The 24,876-nt window shown below is 45.0% G+C and overlaps 1 protein-coding gene across 7 annotated transcripts in view; it reads left to right on the forward strand.

Moving 5' to 3' along the window:
* tcf3b (transcription factor 3b) overlaps positions 1-24,876 on the forward strand; it is a 45,316-nt gene that overhangs the window by 5,662 nt on the left and 14,778 nt on the right. For 6 of the 7 annotated variants that reach the window (XM_088622544.1, XM_088622547.1, XM_088622548.1 and 3 more), the window contains exons 2-12: positions 6,511-6,612; positions 8,345-8,417; positions 17,930-18,003; positions 18,404-18,479; positions 19,485-19,546; positions 20,689-20,821; positions 21,033-21,082; positions 23,457-23,556; positions 23,719-23,852; positions 24,067-24,211; positions 24,543-24,601. In XM_088622544.1, coding sequence (XP_088478670.1) covers positions 6,538-6,612; positions 8,345-8,417; positions 17,930-18,003; positions 18,404-18,479; positions 19,485-19,546; positions 20,689-20,821; positions 21,033-21,082; positions 23,457-23,556; positions 23,719-23,852; positions 24,067-24,211; positions 24,543-24,601 — 981 coding nt within the window. In that variant the 5' untranslated portion in view covers positions 6,511-6,537. The remainder of the gene's footprint in view (positions 1-6,510; positions 6,613-8,344; positions 8,418-17,929; positions 18,004-18,403; positions 18,480-19,484; positions 19,547-20,688; positions 20,822-21,032; positions 21,083-23,456; positions 23,557-23,718; positions 23,853-24,066; positions 24,212-24,542; positions 24,602-24,876) is intronic. The other variant, XM_088622549.1, reaches the window with a different exon arrangement.

Here is a 24,876-nt window from a genome sequence, read left to right on the forward strand (position 1 = left end):
AACATTTAATTACTATTATAGTTCAAGCAACTGTTGCTTTGATAAATGTCGTACACACAATACTTTCAAAATGCCCTTTACATTGTAGTATCGAAAGCGTGTTTTCGTGTTTTTTGATTGAAGGTCTGGCGCAGGTATTGCAAGTTACTTTTAATTTGCGAATGTTTAAATATCTAGTCGCGACTTCAGTTTTCGCGACGTTTAAACTGTTGAAGCCCTTGGACCCTGTAGGATGTGTTGATCGCAGCCATGTTCTTCTTTTCGGCTGGAAGAGATCCGTTTGGCCGCTGTGTGCTGGTCTCCAGGGTGGGGTCTCAAACTTTCGCAGCAGTTCTCTGATATTTGTAACTCCCCTGTCACGGTCCCCCATTTTGAACTCGCGGTGCTCGGCAGGCGCCGCTCCGCCGCTTGTTGCTTCAGAAGGCTGGTCCGTGTGGGCTGAGCGGTACATGTGTGGCGATTTATGGCAGAGAAACGAAAGCAACACGGCTCTCGGATTATTGTGTGTTGTATAAGCGAGATCTTGCTGTCGCAGGGGTGCTGTGGAACGAGAATGGTTATTTCAAACCGCAGCCGGGGGGTTTCGCGTTGGCTGTGCCCAAGCTGTCCGTGTGCCCGGTCTGCGGCTGGGCATCGCACAAGCGGCCGCCCCGTGAGGTCTCCACCGACACGCCACGAATCGGGGGCACAGTGGACGCTTTCCACTTATTTGGGGGGGGGGGTGCAGTTCTTAAAATGGTAGCTGCTTTTGACCCCCACACGTACACGCTCATCACCCTGAAAGGATGGGGAAAAACGTACTGTTGAAATACTGCTAGATTTGATGACCGATAGGCAAAATACAGGGGTGTTAGTTTTAGGAACTTTGCGCTGTAGAGATTTATTTTACTCCTTATTTCTAATTCTCCTGATGCCCCCTTTCATCGAGGATTAAACTGTTATTCCTTTCCCATGGGAAAGAAGCTGCACCATAGACCACTCGGGGTATTCTGTAAAAGCCCAGTCAGGTGTTAATTCGGGTATCCTTTCATTGGCACCTGGGGCCAAGCATACACTGCCAGGGGTGTGGGGAGGCCCTCAGGTCCTGAAGCTTTTTTTAAAAGATTTCACACAGGAAATCTGGTGAACAGTTCAAATTGTCCCGAGAAACGCCGGCGAAAAACAATTGGATTCACACTTTGTCAGCGTTAGACGCACATGCTGGATGTGGCGAGGGAGATTCTGGCTGTGGTCCAGGGCAGTGCCCTTTGGCTGTAGCTGTGGTAGAGTGCAGGGCTGGTGGCTGTTGTACAAACAAGGAGGCCAGGCGCCTTGCCCGTTGATCTCAACTCAGAACAGTGGTACTGGGCGGCAGTGGGAACACAGAACAGCTGAGACACCGGAACACCAGGGCAGCACGTCGCAGCTGGGGGGCTCTTTATTCAGTCGTTAGCTGTTGTGAGGTTGCCCACTGTCCTAGAGCAGGGTGGCTTGCCCTGTTGTCATTCCAGCCCACCCTCAGGCAGTACCTTTGTGTAACCTTCACCTTAATTGTTGCCTTTTTTTCCCCCATTTAAGATGAGGAGACAAAATCTGAGTCTGATTGGATTGGAACGGGGGGTGAAATAGCCTGAGTAAAGTAGTGGCCGTTTCATACAGTGTAGCGCCCCAGTGAACATCACAGTGGCAATAACAACAAAGACACTTCCCAGCAGCTGTAGTACATGCGATACACCGGTGGTCCTTCAGAGTTTACTTGCAAGATCCATGGGTTTTCACGCAGAATTGCAAGAGCCCGCTTTGCTAGCAGGAGAACCTTAAGAAAACCTTTGCTTGTGTATTTGCAAGTTCAACAGAAAAGCCCGGTGGATCTGGGATAAAACGTTTTAATTTATTTTTAACAATTGATAACGAAAAAAGAAAAATATTTTGGCTGCCAATCTTAGTTGTTTTTTTGTTGCAAAAAGCCTTATTACCTGTGAAGTGAAGACGGTGGGAGGAAGAATCTCATTTGCATGCAGCCGTCTTGGCAGGCGGTCTGGTTGAGGGGTTGTGAGTTTGGCTGTTTTGTGTAGGGACTGTATCAATAAAAGTAAGTGTGGCAAAACTGACAGTGTTGAAGCTTCCTTAAAGCCAGGCTGTTTGAATTGGATTTTTCTCGAATTGTTGGTTTTGCCGGGAGCTCTGAAAGAGACCTTCAAAGGAGCACTAGCCAGCATTCGTATATTACTGTTGGAAATATGCAGTAGCCTCAGGATGGAAGGATATTCACAAGAACAAGTCATTCCAGAGCTGAGTCTGGAGAACTGTCTTGCAAGACCCTGGTTCTGGGCAGTGTCAGATTTGCATAAATGGCACCTGAACCTTTTTACTGGCGATCTACCGAGGAGTATACTAACCCAGCTGCAATAGGCAGGCAGCTATCTGTGCTGAAACCAGGCCACTACATGCAGTAGGAAGCAGATTACTATTCCACGTGCTTGTCAAGGGGGTGGGGGGCGATGCTGTTTGTGAGATCCAACTGTTACAGCAAATGGTGTTTGTAAATAATGTTATCGCAGGTTTGCCTCGTAAAGGCTCTTTTTAAATCAAGAAAGTAAAAATACAATCCAGCCACTTTCCCGCTTCTATATTGTACTCATTTATAACCACCCCTTTTATTTCCCCTGCAATATACCTGTATGTAAGCAAATCTTATCTTGGCAGGGTGATATTGTGTAGGATCTTGTTTGCCTGTGAACTGGGGTGTGGTTGCAGAAGCGGTTGAAATCCCTCTCCTCCTTCAGCCCAGGAGACGGAGGGAGAAGGGCTTGGAAGACTCGGCCACACCGGAGTCGAAATGACAATTATTCAAAAGTGTCAAACGGAAACAAACAGCAGGAAAAAGCAAGAGAAACCATCGGCAGACCCCCCAGCATGTTGCCTGTTTTAATTCTGTAAGGAATTTTGGTGGTGTGGTCGCACACCTGCAGAAGTGAATCCAATTTCCTTTGCATCAATGTATGTATACTATAGGAAACCACATTAAAGAAACCTTTTTGGCCTTTTTTGCTACTAAAGAAGGCCCTGTGTATTACTTTAGGGGCGGAGCGATGGCTCTGTGGTTCAGGATCTGTGCCTGTGGCTGGAAGGTTGCCGGTTCAAATCCCGCAGCCGGCAGAGGAATCCTACTCCGTTGGGCCCCTGAGCAAGGCCCTTAACCACAACTGCTACAGGGGTGCTGTACAATGGCTGACCCTGTGATCTGACACCCATCTTCTCTCCCTGTCTGTGTGTCTGTGTCTCATGGAGAGCAAGCTGGGGTATGCAAAAAGACGAATTCCTAATGCAAGAAATTGTATAGGGCTAATAAAGCAACATTATCATTAACATTTACTTGCAAGAAACGTTGCTTGGCATTGCTCAGCAGCTTGATCCGGTGCAGGGTTTATGTGGTACAGGTTTGTTGTACAAGTCAGGGTAAGCTGCTGTATGTTTCGAGTTCACCTAATGTTGAGTACATGTGCATAAAGAGAAAACTTTGCTTTTCTGCCTAATCATCCGTATGGTCTTGTAATATGAGGTAGCAGTTGAAAGCCCAGGTAAGGAATAGGACCACAGTGGCACTGGCACTATCCCATCTCCTGTTTTTTTTTATGAATGTTTGATGAAATTAAAACCCAGACACAGGTTTCTCACTGCGGAGAAGTTAGTGCAAGTGCTCTTTTAAAAAGGCTGCTTGCAGGGGTTTGAGACGCCAGGGATACTCCCCAGGATGCAGCCGCTCTGCTTACTGTACTAAAGCCAGCCCTTTCAGTGTTGTCGTGAGCCATGGAGATAGAAGCTGGCAGGAGTACAGGTTTGCAAATGTGTGTACAAGCAGGGCTGCAGCTTCAGGAGCCAGAGCATAGACGATGTGATGAACAGGTGTGTTATTCTTCACTTGAATAAAACCTGATAAAACAGTTTACTATTGAGTTCCTCTGAATTGAGTGAAGTCAGATACAAGTCTTTGGTACAGCCAGCTCTTTAAATAATAGCAGGAAGAAATACTGATTAATCAGGAAGGCTGGATGAGCCAGAGCCCTCCGTGGAGAGGTGAAGGGCTAGTGTTTGGTTTCCTCTCTTCTAAACTCGGGAGTCTTTGTTTGCCGGGGCTGGCACTCGCTGCGATTCAGAACTCGTCCACCAACAGGAACCTTTGCTACGGTCTGCAACATCTGGTACACTTCAACTCCTTGGCGTTTACCAACAAAACAGAAAAGAGGCTGGTGAGAAGCATTGCAGTATCAGTTTCTGTTTGTTGTATAACGTGTCGGAGATTGTTACAGATCGAAACAAGGCTGGTGTCAGCCTTGAGTCACAGCACAGTTAAGGATATAGTGCAGGGTACGTTTATCACACTCTTGCAGTAGTGGGCAGTGGGAGCATCATGTTTTGGATGCATGACACTGAGTTTTAAGATGGATGTACTTGAAACTGCTTTGAGCTTTTCAACAGATTGCTAAAATAAATTCGTCACGCTGTTTTTAAGTCCGGATTTGTTGTTGCAGAACACTCTCCTTGTCCCCCGGAGTTGAGGTGGGATTAGCTCTGGCAGGAGTCGCACAGTAGCAGGTGGAGCTCGGGAGCTTTGGGCAAAGGGGGAGAGTGTGGTTGTCCCAGTGTCCGTGGCTTGAAGGGTGGGGCTGGTTTCAGCCCGGGTGAAAGAATGATGGTGGTGGTGTGAAAGGAGATGTGAAGGAAAAAGGATTCTAGTGGTAGTTCTGTCTTCTTGTACAGCTTTCTGGACACTCCAAACACTTTGAATTCACTTGTTACCTCTCTCACAGCCGATATTGGCGGTCTAGTGAAGCGCTCGCCCATTGGGTGGGTGTCTGCAGGTCTTCAGTTCTAGTTAGATACTAGAAGTCTTGTATCTCGTAAGTTAAATTGTCCTTTTGACTTAAATGGACCTCTATAATCCACCCTTTAGTAGCTGCTGCTGTGGTCTAGAGCTGTGAATGATTGCACACAGTCAAGTGTGAAGGGGTGGTAGGGCTCAGGAGAGCCGTGTATTCTGCACTGGTGAGTCGGGGATATTTGGAATATACTGTTTGACATGTAAACAGATTGTTTTTAACATGTCATGGCTGCAGTCATGCACGTGACCATTCAAGAATGTAGTTGTTAAAAGGCAGCGTTTAACCTGATATTGTTCCGTTTGTGCCCTGGGATTTCTATTTCACTATTTCAGTGCCCGCGAAGAGCTGGTGCTGTAGTTCACACTTAATACTGGGGGAAAAATTTCAGATTTAGAACGGTTCGCTTTAGGATCAAATTGTATGTCTTTGGTCAGATGTGGAAGTTTGTCAGTTGTAATGCCACTTTATGTATCTGACCTTATCATTTTTAAGCCGTAGTTCAGTATTTTGATGGGTTGGTGTCAATGTATAATATCTGTGCCCCACCCTCCATTAAATAAGTAATTTTAATTGGCCATGCCGTGCTCTATTGCAGCCATAGCAACAACAGTCAGCGGGACAGTCATACGAGTATGGAGACACTTTCCTCCATGCAGACGTTACTGTTTTATGTTAATTAAAAAGCTTAAGAAGTGTGAGGACTTGGATAATGAACAGGTCAGAAGCTGCACAGTGCAAGGCTGTTGCTGTGGCGAGGGAAGCCGTGTGTGTGTGTGCACAGATCTGGTGGAAAACAATCTGCCGTTGAAAGTTGGGGCCCCGGGGCCCCCCCAGCTCAGTCTCTGTCTTGCTTTGTATATTCCTTCAGCCAGATCATTCCCACAGTCATCGACAGTTGTGGACATGTACTCGCAGACCTTTCTCAAAATACTTGTGCTCACGGCACACTTCAAACAGACCATCCTGTTTGGTTCCTCATAGTGAATTGATTTGAGGATGATTCCCCTTAAGAATTCTAGGTTCTAGGCTGCAGCAGCATTGCTGGGTCGTTTGCTATCTTGATCCAGGATTCTATAGCCTTATGGGCTAAAGAAGAGCTTACTGTCCATTTTGTCCCCTTTATTTTCTCTCTGTTTATTTGGCAGAAAATCATTGGGTTGGTTTTCCTTGTCTTTGAGGATTTTGAATATTCATTAATGTGATTTTTTAGTTTATTACCAATGCAGGCAGAATAGTTGAGTTTGTTGAGGGATGCATCTTCATCAGGCTTACAAAATATCCCGTTTCTGGTTGTGTCCCAATATTTCTGTAGTTGAAGTAGTAAGTGTAATTCTACATGCGTTTAAAATAAAAGGCCTACTCTTTTAGTGCGGCACAACACAGAACTATGTAATATGAATCAGCGTGTGACATAATGCCACGAATAAAACAGCACAGACCAAGAGCTGGAACTTGTCTAGCATGATCTTATGTAGGCAGCCTTGAAGAAGGAGGATCTTCGCAGTCGGAGTGCAGTTCTTTGTTAGGGGTGGGCTCAGGGGTGTGGGGGACTGCATGTTATAACGGCAGGACTCTGTGTGTGTGATTTCAGCCTCCACTCTGGTTCCAGTAATGGTCAACCTGTTCTTTCTGCAAATCTCACTCGTAGGGTTGTTAGTGGCTGAGACTGAGTGGCATGAACGAGCAGCAGCAGAGAATGGCTGCCGTGGGAACAGACAAGGAACTCAGCGACCTCCTGGATTTCAGTGCGGTAAGACGGGGTGGGCACTGGGGGGGTGGCGTTGCGTTTTTAGGATGTGGGCAAAAGTAGCAGGGAATGAAGTGAGGGTACAGAATGGCCTTTGAGGGGAGGCTGGCTCCTCGAATGGTGGCAGGGACAGGCTGGTCTTCTAGGGCTGCAGAGTATATAGGTTTTGATACTATATGAGCTCTTATTTGCCCAACTAAGCTCATTTTCCTTGATGAAAAGCAAATCATACATAGTCTGACGTTTGTGTAATGGACATGGTTCCGGTTGTGAGTTTACTGTGAATATGGAGGGACATGAGCTGAAGGAATGTGCGTTGCACTGCGTATGTGGCCTTGCGCAGTATCCAGGTGAGGATGGATTTGGTTATGCTGGGAGGGAGCTTGCTTTGAGACCTTGAACTGTAGTAGCCATGTGACCTCACGTGGTCCCCTGAGCCACTGGCCATATTGACCGTCCAATCTGGGAGAAAGCATGAGGGTCTTAATGATCATTACAGGTAAGACAAGGGCATTATTCATATTCAGAACTGCACACACTGGATCAGTTTTTTCTTCTGTGTAAGGGTTTTAAACCATCTGAATTTAATACCCTTCCTGATTGAGAATAGTGACTGAATGTACAATCTGGTGTATTTTTCAGTAAATTTTTATAACATCGGTTAACTGATGCACAAGCTTTTTGGAAAACACTGTTGATAAATTAAGCGTTATTCCAGCTGGAGAGGCTCCCTCTTGTAATGTGGTGTTGCTTGGACTTGAATCCTTGGAGATCCTGTGGAACTGTGAAGAGGCCATCGTCTTGTGTAGCACTGGTCCCCCAAGGATACTTGTGGGAAGAGAACAGGAGGCCAGAAACAGTACAGCAACAATACACTTGGGGATGTGTTAATCTGACCTGAGTCAATTGATTGTCCAGACAACACAGAAAACCACAAGTCCTTCATAGCCGTCTGCAGACGGCAGAATGGGAACCTTAACTCTTGAGAGCAGCTGTGAACCTGCCAGGCATGTGCAACTTCATTAGTGTTACAGTTCCCTGGTAGTTCTGTAGCCTGCATAGCTCTTAATGTTTGTGAGAAAAATTGAAAAAGGCAATATTACTGATTTAAGATAAGATGTCTCTTCACTTTTCAGAATACAAATTGTGTTTCTGCTTGGTGTATAAGGTTTAGACTGCTATTAATCGATTCCTTGCAGCTACTGAGGAGGAAGCTCTTTATTCCCTAACGTTACTCACTTGTCCCTGTATGTGTTATTCATACAGTCTGAAAACAGACACTGAGCAAGATCGTAATTATACAAGTATTTCATAAAGTCATTTCTTAGTCTATGGTGTTATTTTCAACAACAGGGCTCGGATTTGGGTCCATACTCGAATCCTCCATTTCAGTCTCTTCTCTCGTCTTCAAGCCATCATCAGAAGAGCTAAGAAAAAAGTCCTAGGCCCACTTAGCTCAACCCGACTCTGGGCATCGTTTTGATATTTAAATGAATGTTGGAAGATGATGGTGTGGTCAATTGAAGCGGAGCAAGAAATGACCTGATGTCCAGTTCCCCAGCCAGCCTCATGGCTCTCGGAGAGCAGGGCTTAGGTGTTGTAGTGCCAGTCCATAATCATCCCATTCCTGATCTTTTAGTTTTGGGGTGGAAGCTTTCACATGTTGTCTGCCTGACAAAAGGATCCTGAATGTTGTATCTCAAGATCACCTCTTTCTCCCCCCTTCTTCTTATAGATGTTTGCACCTCCAGTGGCCAATGGGAAGAACAGACCAACAACGCTAGCAAGCAGTCAGTTTGGAGGGTCAGGTAGGCTTCCTGGATCCAGTGGCTTTTCAGTGACTATCTCAAGCCCTGCGTCTTCATCCGCTCTTGATTTTAAAACATTTCACATTGTTTACAAAGACACCACTGCCTTCCTTTCCTGTCCTGTATTTAAGTGGCATTCTCTGCCTTTGTAACCTATTTCAGTGCGGTCAGAAGCACAGTACAGGCAGCACCCAATACAACCTCCTGCAGCTTTGAAAAACCTGGAATGGCTCGAACCACTGTGCAACAGGAATCTTTCATGTACATCCCTGCTTTGGGTTGGAAACCTGTTTGTAAGCCATGTCTATTTCTGTGCTTCTCGTTGGGAACATCTGTCGCAGAGCGCAGAAAAGAGAAGTAGAAACAAGCACGAAGAAAAAGCAGCTTGGCAGAAAAGTACTGAAGGCCCTCCCTGGGGGGCTGCTGCCCCTCTCTGGGTGTTTCTCCACTATGATTGTTTTGGGCTCTGAACCTCCCAGCTCGGCCGTCTTTGATCAGGCTGAGCTCGAAAGAAGGCCAGGGCAGGCGCTCGCATGCACACACCACTTATCCAGGGCTGTTTATGGTTTCAAGACGGTAAAACAAAGGAAAACCTCCGGGCGGGTTTGGGTGCCTTTGAACATTGTTTGTAGCTGTATGACATCATTCCGGCTGGAGCGCAGAGAGATGGAGGGACTGAGTGAGACAGGGCGGAGAAAAGAGAGGTTATAGCATAGCGCCAGTGCAGTGCAGACCGAGACTCCGAAATGGTGAGTCAGATTCCCGGCTTCAGCTATTCAATCCAGTATCCTTCCAGCAGAGCAGCAGAATGTGAAAGTTGTTGTAGCCAACTACAAGGAAGGACGAGTGAATGGTTAACAGTCTGGAAACAGTTTTTTATACATACAACTATTTTATTGAAACACTAATTTGACTGTTGTAATCTTATGCTGATCTATAGTGCATTTAAATGTGGCTAGGAAACCTTGTAGTTTTAATTTGTGTTTGCAGAAATTTCTGGTTTTGACTTGTAACAAGTCTTAGATCTTGATTTATGGTAAATCTATACCACAGCCTTGTTTTAAGTATACGCCCGTGACTTAGTTTGTGTTTGGGTTAATTGTGGCACTTAGTTTGACTTAATGAAGAAAAATTCCCCCGTTCTTACTATACTTTACCCTTGGTCTGTGCTGGGGTAGGAAATAAAAACGAAATGTTCCCAGCGGTGGATATTTGTGGTGTTCTGGGGGGTGCTAGCTTTTGGGCAATTGAAACTTCAGGTGCCTGTTTCACACAGAGGCATGGTGGTGAATTGAATGTTCTTCTCTCGACCGTTTTTGATATGAGTCTCTTGTCCACTTTCTGGTCCCCTGGGGTGGCAGTTTTGTGAGTCACGTTGTGCGCACAGCTGTGTGGTTTTTACAACTTGTTTACAGAGCACATGTTCTTGATCAGGGGTTGCAGAAGAGTCCCGGAGATCTTCAGGCACTCTTCTGGGGGTCCACACAAGCAAAGGGGCACTTGTCACCCCCCAGTCCTGTGTAGATGGAAAACCAATACTTGCATAATGGTTCTGCTCTGATATAACTAATAGAGGAGAGGTTCTGTTTTTAACAAATTAAAATTCAACCAATTGTAGATATGATTGGCAGTCCTTACTGAGTTATTTTTCGAGTGGGGGTCTCCATAGGCAGAAATGTAAGAGATCCCCTCACACTGAGCAGGTTACAGAGGTAGAGGCAGAAGATCAGTAATATAGCAAGTGAAGCACGGATTGCGTTAACCTGCTTCTTGCAGTGAAATTGACATGCACCTATTGTAATGGCATTGGCTCTGGTGTCCACCAGTGACCTGAGCTGCAGTGCCCTGATTCCTCCAGTAAGGAGCTGAGTGAGCTGTAGCAGTACTGAGGCTGGGGGGGTATTAGTTTGTGTTGTGGGCTTGTTGCTGAAAGACTAACTCTTGCACTGATTTTTTTTTGTGTCCTGTAATTTTGTTTCCTACGTTGGGATTATCTTAGAGGATTCTTTACGCATTCTTTTCACATCCTTTATCCAATTGTGTAATTGGATTTGTCACTGCGTCATGTCCTCTCTCACTTAGCGCACTACTTTTCAGAGAGCTGTTATTTTCTGTTCTTTAGATTGATGGATTTGCCACTCTTTTTGCTTGAATACTTTGAGAATGAAGTATGGATGTCCTGTGCAGATTGAACACTAGAGGGGAAGTTTAATTCTTTTGGGCCACTGTGTCTCTGTGAAAGGCATTAGGTATTATTGTGCATCAAGTGTGGCAGTGTAAATCTTTCTTTCCATCTCCCTGCCTCCTTTTCCCACCTCTAGTGTGAAATTGAGACGTTCTCATACTACCTCCCCAATGTGAGAGAATCCAGGAGTAAAAGGCTTACAGGCTTTACCATAATTCCCGCCCCTTATAAACACGTACCTCCCCCCAGCCCCCTGCTGACCCGGAGGAAGTGGCCTGAGAAGCAGGAACAAAGAGCCCCAGTCCCCTGCTTGGCTGTTCACACTCAGCCCTGGTGCTGGACCCTTTGCCCTGTCTCAGTGTGCAGTGCTCCGCAGCACCTCGTCCGCGGGAGCGTCGCGCAGGCGGCTGGGAGCCCAGGCGCCTCCTCGCTCACCTCTGCAGCTGCTTCCTTTCATCACGGCGCTCAGAAGGGTGTGATGCTCCAGGAGCACGGGAAATGGGCAAACCTTTCCCTCCCTCTTTCTCCTCTTTCCAGCACAGACGGCGCGCACACCCCTCCACTCTCGCATCTCGCCTCTGCCTCACCAATTCCTAGTTCTGGCTGGGTGGAAGGTAGAACGACTGGAAAACCATAATTAAAATTTTCTCGGCAAAGAATGCCTGTTTTTTAATTTTTTTATAATCAAATGCACAATATGTGAGTTTTAGTTCAGTGTTACTACATAAAGAAATAGTGGTGCGGTTCAGTTCGGCCATCAGTAAAGAGACTGAAATAGTGCCTTATATAAGACACGAGGCAAGCGTTCTGTTCACAGCACAAACGGAAGCAGAAAGTCTTCACTGCAGACGGGAGTGGGAGTTGGGTAGGAGCTCACAAAAGCAGCGCTTCCATCATCTGGCTAAGTCAGTTCCCTTAATAACCCTATCAGGGCACATCAAATGAACAGAGATGCAAAGAGCTGACCATAGCAAAGGATTGTGGAGTCTGTGCATCAGCCATTTTTGTTTTTGTTTTCCGTTTCTTGGAAATTGGTTTTGCAAACCTGGAATTCTCTGTCATAACCCTTCAGACACAAAATCTGCAGCCCCCCCCTTCCCTTGCCAGCTACATCACGGTTTCTTGAATTTAGACGAGGAACAACTGAATTTTCCAGTTGTTTTTTCCCCCAGGTGTCAGACACTGGTGATGCCCAGTGTCAAATCCGCACAGTCCCTTTATGTCTGACAGCAGGAGTACTTTAATGCAGTGACATTTCTGGGCCCGTTGGACACCTGGACTGGTATTTGGAAAGTGGTGGTGAGACACTGGCTCCTGTTGACCGAATAAGGCCCCCTGGGGTTATTTGAGCTAGTCCAGGGTGCGCACCTTAACATTCAGGAATTATATTGCCTTGCAATCAGCACCTCCGTTAACCAATACCGAGCAGTTTTGCTCTCATTAAAATAGGAAGTTTGATCTATTACACTTCAGTAGAATCTTTTCATGTTCAGCAGTTGTAATTAAAGCGATCGATTTAAGGAAACTATTTTATACAGGTTTAAAGTAAGGGGACCTATTCCTTCTCCTCTTCCTACTTACACCGCCTCCTCAAGTAGTGTTTGGGAACCCTCTTTTCACTTGACCACTGCAACGGAAAATTTAAAACTCCTAAACAGGACATAAACCTGCGTTTTGAGATCTTATTTAGAGGTGTTCAATTGTGGTTTTTAGCCCATTGACCCGGCAGATTCCTTCTTTCCCAGCCGGCAGTTGCAGGGGTGATGTGAGAGGTGATGAGCGTGGGTCTCAGTGCTGGCCCTGTCCCCTGGGCATAGACTCACACCCTCGCCGAGTTTCATTTACTGCACATCTGAAACTGAGATTGAGGCTGTATTTTTAGCTGGAGTTCTAGGTTAAAAGGCAGAAGAGGGAGAAGTTTGCATGAGGTTTCTGTCTTCGGATGACTTAAAATGGGGTTTTGTCTTTGTACATCCTTTTCGCATGAGCTATTGAAAGTGTACAATGTGATAGAAAACAAATAGTTACAGACATGTTATATATCCAGTTTCTCGGACAGTGATGTTCCATTTTGTAAAACTGCGTACTTGGAGTAGACTTGTCTGTTTATTGGATACTCATTCATCCCTCCAAGAAATCCTTTTTCATTGTCATCTGCGAGAATGTTACTAACATAGTGACATCCGTTTGTAAGTTAAACTCATTTTTATTTTTTGTTGATATTTTGTCCTCTAAGTTATTTTAAAAGTGCTGATCTGTCCATTCATATGGACAAAGCTGGTCAGTGAGGCTGGTCCTGGAGTTGTTAGTTTGGTTCTCAAAGGAAAAGTTCGCCAGGTTTCTTTTTAAAAAAAAAGCACTTTATTATTTTGATTTGCTTTTTTTAATGTAGTATTTTATAGCGACCTGGACAAATGCATCTATCTGTGGGCTTGAAGGACCAGGACTGAAGGCTCATGCTGTTAGGACTGTGACAGTGGTAGAGTATTTGAACCATAAGCCTGGCCTCTGCAGTGGATATTGGTTTGGGCTCAAGGTATTGAGCAGAAATTAAATGGATCCAGCAGGTCCAGCAGATTCTATGCTTGGTGTCAAACAGTACATATCGAGTTCTCCATCTTAAATTATTGACAAGTCAGAACCTAAGCTGCTGAATTAGATTTTATGATATGAGGTAAAATAACTGCAAGCTCGTACTTTAATCAGCAGTGTCAAACATCTGTAAATAAACCAGCGTTTATGACTTGGTGCTGTAGAAGATGTGACATTTCTTCCCAGTCCTTTTTCTGCACACTGGCAGTAAATTTAAGTTTACAAAAGGGATAGCTGATCAGAACACCTACAGCTTTGTTAACATTTTATGTGTGGGTGGGTGTGTGGGTTTTTAATAAAACGCAAGTGTGTGTCTGTGTCCCTGTGATGTTTGCATTTGTCTCTCAACCCTGTAGCATGTTCTCAGAGTTCAGGATCATGACTCAGATGGTGACTTGCCTTTTCCAGCCTCTCTTCCTCTGTAATTACAGACCTGAGCCATTTAAAGGGGCGGCACAGCACAGTAGTGACTGCGTCCTCCCTGACTCACTGATGCTCAAGTGAAGTACAAGTCATCCTGTGCTTCTGTTGCCCTGGGGTATACACGATGGAGGAGCGGTTTGTTATTCTGAGCCCCTTTCTCTCTATAGTCAGTTCTGATGACTTTCTGTAAAGTTTTAAGGTTCCTCGGGAATTATGCCTCAGCAGCCTGTTGAATGAAAAGCCCTGAAGGCCATACCAGCCCCTACTTTCCCAGGCACAGAAATAAGATGAAAGAAAACCTGCAGAATGAATTGATTCTGTTTTTTAAAACGTTTGCTTAGAATTGGCTTCTACAAGAGTTGTTTACTGCAGGACGTTCAATTGTCTTTATTCTGTGTGATCGAGCACAAGGAGGTTTAACAACTTGCTGGGGGGACACTGGGGCAGCGATGGGGCACTAGCCACTAACCTTCTGGTCACAAGGCCGTCTTCACTTTAATCACTTAAACCAACAGCTGCTTTTCTCCCTGTTGTGAGCAGTTGCCTGCCTCTCATTAGGTCTGGTATAGACCTGGGTTTATTACAAGCATATGGTTTTGACACTGTGCACATGCCTGTGGTGAAACAAGTGTGATAGCTGATGAGGCGGCTTGCAGCACAGCTACTGAGGATGCCATTGCCATGGTGACAGCGTTCGGAGGCTCACCTCGTGGCGCAGTCAGCGGTTGGAGCTGCGGCTGTGCTGATGGCCACTGAAGGCTGACCAGGTGGTTTTTATTCTCCCTCTGTGGAATCAGAGGATCGTGGGCTGTAGACCAATGAGTTAACTTCTGAACCCAGGATACACACAGCACTGTAGGGTTTATAGTTTTGGTGCCCAGTCCAGGTCCTGGAGGAGGTCTGGGGTGTATGCTAGTTCAGGTTATGAAAGAGTCCCCAGCTGGACTGAAAGCATACAGACGCACTGGTCCTCCAGGACCAGGAGGATCCCTTGATTTAAGGGAACTTAAATCCACATGAGACTGAAGACCTGGAAACAGCGGTCATTTAGACTGCTTTACTCAAGGCTATCCAGTTCTGCTCCTGGAGGGCTGGTGCTCATTCCAACCCAGACCTTTCCAAGATGAAGCTGCAAGTCACGGGCTTAATTTTAACAACTCTCCCAGTTCTTCGGGTGCTGCTGTTTTAAAGAAGCCTAGAAAAGTTGTGGGCACGATGATTCTCAAGGACCAAGACTGGATAGCCTTGGATTAGGCAAGTAATTCACTCAATTAAGTCATTAAAAGCCCTGGGAGAAGCCTGAAAAGACCTGTTTCAGGCCCTGGAGTTTGTGGTTAAAAGCCGCTTTCACAGAGGAAGCATAATAGCATTTTGAAGAAAACAGGCTCCTTAACATCTACTGAAAGTGGGGTAAATGCTGTAGAGGGGATGGCTGCTGAATTTACTCCAGTTCAGCTTGTAAATGTGCAGTTTACCCCCCCCCCCCCCTCGCTTTGTTCATTTTGTGTTGCAGATTTTTTTCTTTCTTGTTTCCCATTTAGGAAAACTACTGGCTTTATCTTTTGAAGGTTTTTTATAAAGAAAAATACAGAAGACTATTGAAATCTCTGCTTGCTTATTGTACAATGTCTTTATCTAGTAATCACACTAGATCTGTTTTAATTAGGAATGAAAATTAAAAAAAACCTTATGAATATGCATTAAGCAGTAATTAATATGCACAATTAAGCCTCTTTCCCTCTCACTCAACTGTTCAGGCTCGTCTTTCCCTCATTTTTCCTTACTCCTTTCTCTTTTCCTGTCCGTTTGGTCCCACCTCTTTTTCTCCCCCCCTCTTTTTCTGTTCTTATTTGATAGTAAGTCAGCGTTCGCTCTTCGGAGCAGAGTGCCAGCAGATCTGCGTCTGCCCAGCCCCTGGCAGGAGCCGTGTGCTGTCTGTCACTGCGGAGCCACACAGCACCTTCTCCCTAATTGCTTCTGAGTTAATTACTACTTGAAGTGCGGTAAACAGTGTAGCCAGTGCATTAATTTACCAGCAACAACAATGTTTTACAGCTACTTCCAGTCTTGTTTATTTTTGTGCAAGACAATCATCCAGTCTGCAGAGATGCATCTATGTAACAGTGTTGGACAGATCATTCAGAGCACATACTGAGGTTAAGTGGGTTTCAGTGTGTGACTTGATGTGGTATTGTATACAGAACTCAAGCTTGCACTTGGATTGGCTTGGATTGGCTTGTGCATGAGACATGAGGGCAGTCTAAGCTGTTTCACTCTGAAGTCTTCATCACTAATACTAAACCAGTGTCCAGGTGGATGAAGGGATATACCTGTCCATGTGCCATTCTTAACCAGGGAAGGAGGATGCGAAATTCCGAGTAGAGGTTTGAGTTGCATCCAGTTTGCCAGAGCTGCGTCGCACCTTTCTGATTATTGTATGGATCTTATCGAGAGCTCTTTGGGCACTTGCTGACCAACGTTTCCCCTGGGTTAATCTCAAAGGCTCAATGAGGCTGCTTGTCACGTTTTTACCCAGGTTTCAAAGCTGGTTGTCCATCGTCTTTCTGGAGCTGGGTTTTTAGACGGTATGGAAGGATGCACTTTGTCCCATCAGTCTTTCAGCTCTTCTCTCTCCATGTCTCTCGTTTTCTTTCCACAGTTGCTGATCTGGTGGAGATTCACCCCCCCCCCCCTTCTATTTTTTAATTAGTCAACAAAATCAAAAGAAATATGAATATTCATAAGGCAGTCACATTAATATGCACAATTATGCAAATCAGTATGCAATTAAGCTTCATCTCTCCAGAGAGCTTCTGCAGTGTTAACGTGCATGATGGTGGTGGTGGGATTTCTGCTTCAGCGATCTTTAAAGTTCGATTTTTCTTTTCTCCTTTAAAACCCTTTATTTAAGAAATGAACTGATGTATAAAATCACTTTTGGGAAATGAGAGGAATTCTCTTTGGTCTTTGTGTATTAGAAACTAAAATGCCAGGAAGATGCTTTTCTGATCATCTTTGAACAGACCTCAGGACTTAAATTGTCAATCCTAAAACTTACTGGGAGAGAGAGTTGATCAACTTGGAACAGTTTCATGGTTTGTCCAGATATCTTAATCATATCCATCACCATACTTTGACTTGAAAACTTAGTGGAACAGCTTCGGTCATACCTTAGTTTTAACAAAGCAATCATGCAAATCGCTTACGTGTGAGTGGTGCTATGTTTTGCACCAGTGCGTTTTCTTTTCTGTAGTTTTGGTCCCTGTCCTGTGAATAAAGAGAAGAAAGAAAATTCATACATGCGAATCCATTAGTTTGTCTTCCATTGTGTTCGCTCTGCAGCTTGAAATAATGTAACTGAAACTGGAGTTTAACTGAAACAAGCTGCAGATCAGTGAAGCACATCGCCCCCTGCGGTCATCTCTGGGAAACAGCAGATCCCTCTGGCTCTTGACTAGTTTGTCACTTTAAAACCGTTTCACAGAGCAGTATTTTATTGCAAAATCATAGCATTTAAAGATAGTTAAAACTTTGCTACAGCTGTTAGAGGTATTAAAACATGGACTGATCTAGTAATTTCCAGTTATTTTTTATTCTTATGGTAGAGTAATTGTGACTTTCAGTCCATCTGTTAGAAATATTATTTCTCTGTGTGATTTCGTGCAAGATTTAAAGTGGAATGCTAGTGGCATAGTTGTAAGTGCTGCTACTGTTTAGGAAGCTCTCTGTAACAGAATGGGCTGTACTGATGCATTGTTTGGTGCTACACAGAAAATATGAAGCAGTTTGACATTTGATGGCGACTCATTCAGCAGTGTGGTGTAAGATAGCGAATAGCAGTCAGTTGACAAGACCTTATTTGTTGTACATCTGGTTATAGTGGAATGACAGAGGCACAGTTGGTAAGGGGAACAAATCAGCAGGTCAGAGGGGATACCTGTATTTAACATGGGTGTGGGCAGCGCACAACTTACTTGTTTTGACTTGGGTGCTTGGGAAAATCTTTCATGATGAATCTTTCATTCTCTATTTTTTGCATCTGCCCATTCTCATTCTGCATCATCTCATTCTCCCTTTGTGTAAAGGGAGGTAAGAGCCATGAGCAAAATTCTCATTCATTTTCTTAAAGCACATTAAAGGATCCCAAGAAACAGCTGGATGAAAGCCTTAGATTGTTGATCTCATTTGTAACCTTTTGTTATGCTTCTGCCTCTTCATTTCTGACCAATCGGGGTCTGCCCTTTTCAGATTTCGTTGTACTTCTCTATCAGTGTCCGTCCGTCTCCAACACGTTGATCTGTTTGTTCTCCAGGTATGGACGAGCGCAGCAATTCAGGATCCTGGGGTTCTGGGGAACAGAGCAGCCCCTCCTTCAACCAGAGCAGGGTATGGCACGCCAGGGATGAGCCCCAACTAGTCCATTAACACCAGTCCGTTCGCACCCAGCGCCACTGTGGGCTCTCATGATACTGGAGAATCCCTTTTTGTTAAGAAAAACTTGGTTTACTGTCCTGCCTCTGTAAATATTGACCTAGAAAAGTAACTTCCTCCCTTTCTGCAGTCCAGTCTTCAATGCCCTAGTGACTGCTTGCATCAGTCCAGTGTACAATGAGCATTAATTTCCAAAAAACAGATTGAGATTATATATTATCATATAGATTTTACATTAATCTGGGAGCTAGTTTCTAGGGATTGAGAGACTTTTTTAATAATATTTTTTATCTTTTGTTTTATTGTGCACTGAAGGTTTGCTATTCCTAATTTGATGTGCTGTCTCTGTCCACAGGGCTATGGAGAAGGCTCTCACTACAGTGAACATGAGGGGCTGTCCTCACCCCCCTTCCTCAACTCAGGGATAGTCGGTAACGTTTCTCTCAGCTCTTACTTTTCTTATCAATTTTAAGACTGGGCTCATTAAAAATTAACCTAAGTTTTCGGGCGGAGCATTTAATATAAATTCGTATCATGCGAGGGTATACAGTGTTGTGATTACACTGATGTGAATCACAACATTTTTAAAAATGTTTTTCTTTTACATTTAGTAAATGCAGATTCCTCAAGTCTTAATTTTTAGTTCATCCTCTTTGAAATGCTTTAGAATTTGCTGTGGAAAGGGTGTACCGTGACTCAGAAAGAAAACTGGATGAAAATGGTAATAACGCACCATATAATAAAATGCAGTTTTTCAGTCCTTCTCCTAAGTGTGGGCTAAAAGGAAGCTAGGATACTGTGTTCTTCCTGAGCATGCTTCCTCGCACTCTCAGCAGGTTCTGGTCTTAAAGAAGTTAATTAGCTTGTTTGGGGACCCAACTGGCTGTCCCCCAGACTCTGATGATGTCAGGGCCCTTCCTCGGTCTGTGTGAGTGTGTGACTGGGGGTGGCGCGTGATCTGTCATGGCGAGGATGGGGGGGGCAGTGGAGCAAGGCAGCCCCCAGGAGGAGCAGAACTGCAGTAGCTCCTGATGCAAGATTGGGGGCGTTTAAAGGCACTGGAGCACAAACTCTCCCCTGGGGGGCCACACTGGCCTGCACCTGCTCCACAGCTGAGGATGGAGTTACTGTTCAATTCCCCCTGAAAGGTTTATGATGATGCTCTTCCCAATTTATTTTCTCAGTGCTCAAGAAGCGGTTTCAGGATCAGGATATTTTATATTTAAATGTGAAATACGGTGGTGTGCTGGGCTTGTGGAATTGATTACATTATACATAATTTTCCTTGAGATTATAGTGCTGTAGTCAACCGGACAGTTTGGCTTGCTAAAGGCTGGGTCGTCTTTTTTTTTTTTTTAATTGCAATGATGACCACAAAAGTACGCCAGGATATATTTTAATAGTCTGTGAACTCATTCTCTTTCTCTTCCACATAGGTAAAGCTGAACGAGTGTCTTATTCTTTTGGGAGAGAGGCAGGGATGCCTGGAATCACTCAGGTGAGGTGTGGCTGATCCTCCAGGATCCTCCAGTACTCACTGGAGTTGTTCCTTGCCATAGGCCTCCAGTATAACTCCCAGCAGCTTTAGGGCAGGCTGCGTCTGCAGTGATGCTGGCATCAAATACATTGGGACATTCCTGAAATTGCTGTTTTATTAAGAAATGCAAAACTTTGTAAAGTTACTTACAAAAGATTTTGTTACAAATTCATTACAAAAATTCATTTTTGGGCTTATATGGACGTATATGTAGTCTTTTTTAATCTTACTCCTCTGTGGGGCCTCTCTTGTAATATTATAAACTGTTTTTTCCCTTTGTTTTGATTCAGTCACTGTGCTAATTTTACTTGGCTGGTCTGCCCCAGTTTCCTCCTATTGTGCAGTCAGGGGTTTCCGTCGGCACAGACAGCTGTATGTACTTCTGCTCCTGCCCAGAGTCTCACACGGCACATCCCCACCTCACTGTGAGACCTTCCTGACTGGAGCGTGGCCAGATCGCCCTGCTAAAATAAGACCCATGCCCACCAACAAGCCCCCCATCTCGAAATGGGCAGTGGATGAACCAGAGACCTTATCCAGTTCTCCAAGGGCTGCTCCATTGTTTCTGTCGGACTTCCGGTGTCGGCCATTTGTAACATGAGACAAATGTGAAACTGGCCATTCCAGCTGAGAATGACAGAACAGAAAAGATTTGGAAATTCTATTTTGTTTTAAAAAGGGTGTGCGTATTAATGTCCAGTGGTAAACTTGTTCAATCTCCCCAGACTCAGGGCTGTATGTTTCTGGACGTTTTTGCCTGTGTTCTTCTGTGCGTGTTAGATGCTTATTCCATCTGCTGCAGAACCAGTAGTGTAGAAGCCATTCATTTTATCTGTGTACTATACACCACGCGATTCTTAAACAGACAATTTACTTCAGGTTTAAAATACACTTTAAACTATCTTGATGTGCCTGATAGTAATGTATCCACTGGTTTCAGCCTTAAAAATGGACCATCTGAAGACATTGCCACTTCAAGCACTTTCTGTAAATGTTACACTGCAAGTCATGGACCAGAGTTGCATGCATCAGTGTATCTTTGTGTTGGCTTGATTGTTGGTCTATACCAGTGGGCTCAGTGTTCTCTCTCTCCTCCTCTGCAGGCAAGTTTCCTGCCTGGTGAAATGGCGATGCCTAGTCCTGATGCCCTCTCGCCCTCAGGCATTAAGCCAGGCTCCCAGTTCTACCCCTCATACTCCAACAACCCCCGGAGGCGGCACACGGAGGGCAGTATTGGTAAGGACGAGTGGTACACGCAGGGTCATTTTGTTTTCATATGCAGCAAGTTTAAAGTGTAGTAAAGGAGTTAGTCTACTACAGTAGGTCCACAGTCATGAATCACAGCGGTTACACTAATGAACCAGTGTTAATCATACTTCTGAGCAAATTAATAGATGCATATCCTCATATGAACATGAAAACTTGTAACGTTTCTTTTTGTTTCCAGATGGCCAACCGAAAAAGATCAGAAAAGTTCCCCCTGGCCTGCCTTCCTCTGTGAGTATTGTCATTAGGATTTGAAATAGTGTTTTCTGTCCTGACCGACTACTGCACTGTACATGTCAGCTGGTTTGTCTTCAGTCTGCTGCAGGGACCAACAGTTAAAGGACTCCAGTGTTTTTTCTTCCCTGAGTTCAGGTCATCCTGCCTATCTCGGCAACACTTCCTCTTCTGAATCGCTTCTAAAAAAACTTCATTTCCTGTATGTAGTGATTTCTTTTTCACATGATCTGTTGAATTCCATCATACTGGAGCTCTGTGACCGTTCCAAAACTTACTAGGGTTTGTGTTCTTAAAAATAATTTTAGACTGCACTCACAAAACTACTAGGATTTCTTGTTGTGTAAAGTGTTACCTGCTATAATATGTCTACTGGAAATAGCTCTCCTTTTCCTCGATCTGCGACAGGCTTGGTATAGCTTTTTTTTTTTCCTGGCGTCTTTTTCTCTTCCACTTATTTCTTTGTTTCTTCTCACCACAACTCCTAGATTTCCCTCTCCCAGCCTTTCTGTCTGTACTCCCCTCTCAGCCTCTCCCTCTCCCTCTCCCCCTGCCCCCTCCCTCTCTGTGTTCTCTCTCTCCCCCATCCCCCTCTCCTCAGCTCAGCTCAGCTGCCTGTAGAGTTGGATGAGGTCCAGGGATGGGCAGATGGCTCTGTAATTAGAAGTGCATCTCTCCATTCCCTTTCCACTTCTCCCTGTTTAATCAAATTACAGAAAAAAGTCAATTTGCTGGATTTGCATTCTCTGCTGCTTACGCCGTTTTAATTTTTTTTTCTTCACTCATGCAAATAAAATTTAAAAAATGCAGGAGGGTTTGGGGGTTTTGAGACGGTGTGGAGGCGGGTGTCTAAATGTCTGCTAGTGCGTTTTGGGCCATTTCACATGGTGAGCAGATTTTAAAAGGGTGTCTAGACATTTTGTTTGCGAACCCACAGTCTAAAAGTGTTTACTGGACTTGATTGCCCTTACTTGAAGTCTTTGGTGGGGAAAGGGGGATCCAGGTCTTGGAAAAATTTGATTTCTTTAGGGGAAGTAGTACTTGGAAATTCGCTGCTCCCAGACAGTGAACAAACCCTAATGGACTCAGTCATCACAGCACTATTCTGCAGCTTTAAGCTCTTGTACCAGCAAGTTCTGCTTGCATTTTCCCCAAATAGTTCCTTTTCAAATATGTTAAGCTTGGCATTTCAATGCTGTTTTGCTGTGTCATTGTTTCTTAGTTTGCACTGGTTTTTAAATATCAGCGGTTTATATATTTTGCTGATCCCATCGTCCAGGGTGATGTAGAAGCATCTCCGTTACAGAAACGCAGTGTATTATAAATAAGTACATCCTACAAGTGTAATAAATGAAGTTGAGTCGTTTTTACAGGTCAAAAGTCACCGAGTTGAAAACAACATTGTCAAGTATGTATTGCAAAGACGAGGGTGGGAACAGAAACAAAGTATGTGGAGACATGGGGTAGCAGTATAATAGTCATTAGACACTTTAAATGGTGCATTCTCTCTGGGCTCGTGTTTCTTTTACTAGCGTGATGGGCTTCTGATGAAACTGGGACACTGTTAAATTGATAATTCATGGTGTCGCGTCTTTTGACCCTTCTAAGGTATAAAAGTGTAGCAGTAGCCATTTAGTCCTAAGTGTCTCTTTGCGGCTATTTGAAATAAAATCCTCAATGCACAGAAGTTTGATCCATTGGTGGGTTTATCACCTTTTGATTATAAGCCAGCACAAAGCCCTGGGTGTTTCAGAGCCGTTTTTGTAAACTGGCATGCAGTTAAAATAATATTGTTTATGCTATGTCGAACAATATTATTCTTACTACAGTTTAATATAAACAACTGCTCTGCGGCTTGAAGAACCCGGAATGAGTTTGTGTGCCGTGCAGTGGGAGGCAGATCTGTGTATCCGCTCTCCCCGAGCGAGCCCCCAGCCCCTAGGCAGAAGTGAGGAAGGGCCTGCAACCACCAGTGTGGCTATTTCTGGACCGCGGCCCAGCACGCGGTGTGCCTGTGCCATGTGCTGCGATCTGTAATGCCACTGGTCCTGTTGTGGCAGAGCGGCTGCACGGGCACTGCCAGCCGGCCGGGAGTGTGCTGGGCAGCCAGGGCACTGGGGCTTTCTGTGTTTCCGCTGCTGGGGTTTCCATGTGCGGGCTGAGCAGGAGTCAAGAACGAAGTTCTGTCATGCGCCAAACAGATCTGTTTACATTTATCCTCGGCTTGGTTTTGCCGCATTTTAAAACGTCTTGTACAAATTGCTTCAGAACATAAAAGTCCACTAAGAGAAAAAGACAGTGAAACAAAATTTCAAGACAAATTAAACTCCTCTCATTTATCATCTTTCCCCTGTGCCTGTCTGTCCTGTAGGTTTATGTCTCAACTTCTGGGGAGGACTATAACCGGGACCCTGCTGGGTATCCGCCTTCTAAGGCTGGGGCTGTATACCCTGGACCCTTTTACATGCAAGGTTAGTCTCCCACTCCTTGGAATGAGTCTGGAGGGAAACCTGAATTATACGTGCCTTGACACTCTTGGACTCTTCATGAATGAGAAGCTGTGAGCATGTGGATCCTGCATTTACATGGCTCCCAGTGACGACTGATTGCCTTTCTTCACCTTGCTGTCTTAGAGGGCCTACACGCGTCGGACCCCTGGGGCTCTTCTGGACCCCTCGGCCAGCCTGGGTACGCCGCCATGCTGGGCAGCTCGACACACATTGGCCAGCCGGGCAACTTCACTGGCATCAACCCACAGGACAGGATGGTCAGTTCTTCCCTCATCTTTCTTCTCCCTCTGTTGCCTGTTGAAATATTCCGGGGTCGGGAAGAAGACCTGTGTTACTCTTCAGCTGTGAAGCCCTCGAGTCTTTGCTTGTGTTAAAACTCTTGAATTGCGTTTTAACTCGTGTGCCAGGACTGTATAGACTGAAAACGTCCCTAATCCAGTGTTTGATTCAGCCTTTCCCTTCCCTTGGCAGAAGCGACAGCCGCTGCCCCCACAGAACTACTCTCTCCATGGCAGCGAGGTGAACGGCAGCCTGCCCTCGGGCTTCCACTCCAGCCCCGCAGGCTACGGGGTCTCCAACCACACACCCCCCATCAATGGCGCCGACAGTCTTATGGGTACGACACCCACCGCCTCCCCTTTCGCTCCCTGACACACTGAGAGTTTACAGGCCTGGAGCCCACTACTTTCATCCCAGAATAAACCATTGCAATTAACTGGTGTTTTTAAATCATTTAACTAAGTTTAAATTCTTTTTTCCTGTTTGTAATATCTTGCAGGTTATAATTTCAGTGTTTCTGTGTTGCATTTAATGTATAAATACTTTTTTTTGTGATGGGCATCACAAAGTTTAAAAAGTCAGGGTTTTTTTCTTGCCACTGAGGCCCCCAGGACAGTGATGGTCTTCCTCTCCAGTGTCCTAACATCTTGTTTTCCTCTCCCCGATAGGCAACCGGGGTACTACAACAGGGAGCTCCGGGGATGAAATTGGAAAGGCTTTAGCTTCGGTAATGTCTGTTTTCATGTAATGAAGGTGAAAAGAATCTAAGGTCCGTGCAGTACAGTTTAAGGCTATGCGCTGCACCAAGTTGTTTCCAGAGAACGTTTGGTCAGCGAAACAGCTGGGCAGAAACTGGAGATGACACGTCTCTGGAAAAGATGCTGTGGAGTGCACAAGAAAAGTGCAGCTTTATCCAGATCCCTAAATTGTAGTCCCTGAATCAGGATCTGCTCCGGTGCAGGGTTTCAGTGTAACCTGCACCAGAAGTGTTGCATTCTTCTG

The sequence above is a fragment of the Lepisosteus platostomus genome, chromosome 27 (assembly GCF_059453375.1).
Source record: "Lepisosteus platostomus isolate fLepPlt1 chromosome 27, fLepPlt1.hap1, whole genome shotgun sequence".
Taxonomy (NCBI): Eukaryota; Metazoa; Chordata; class Actinopteri; order Semionotiformes; family Lepisosteidae; genus Lepisosteus; species Lepisosteus platostomus.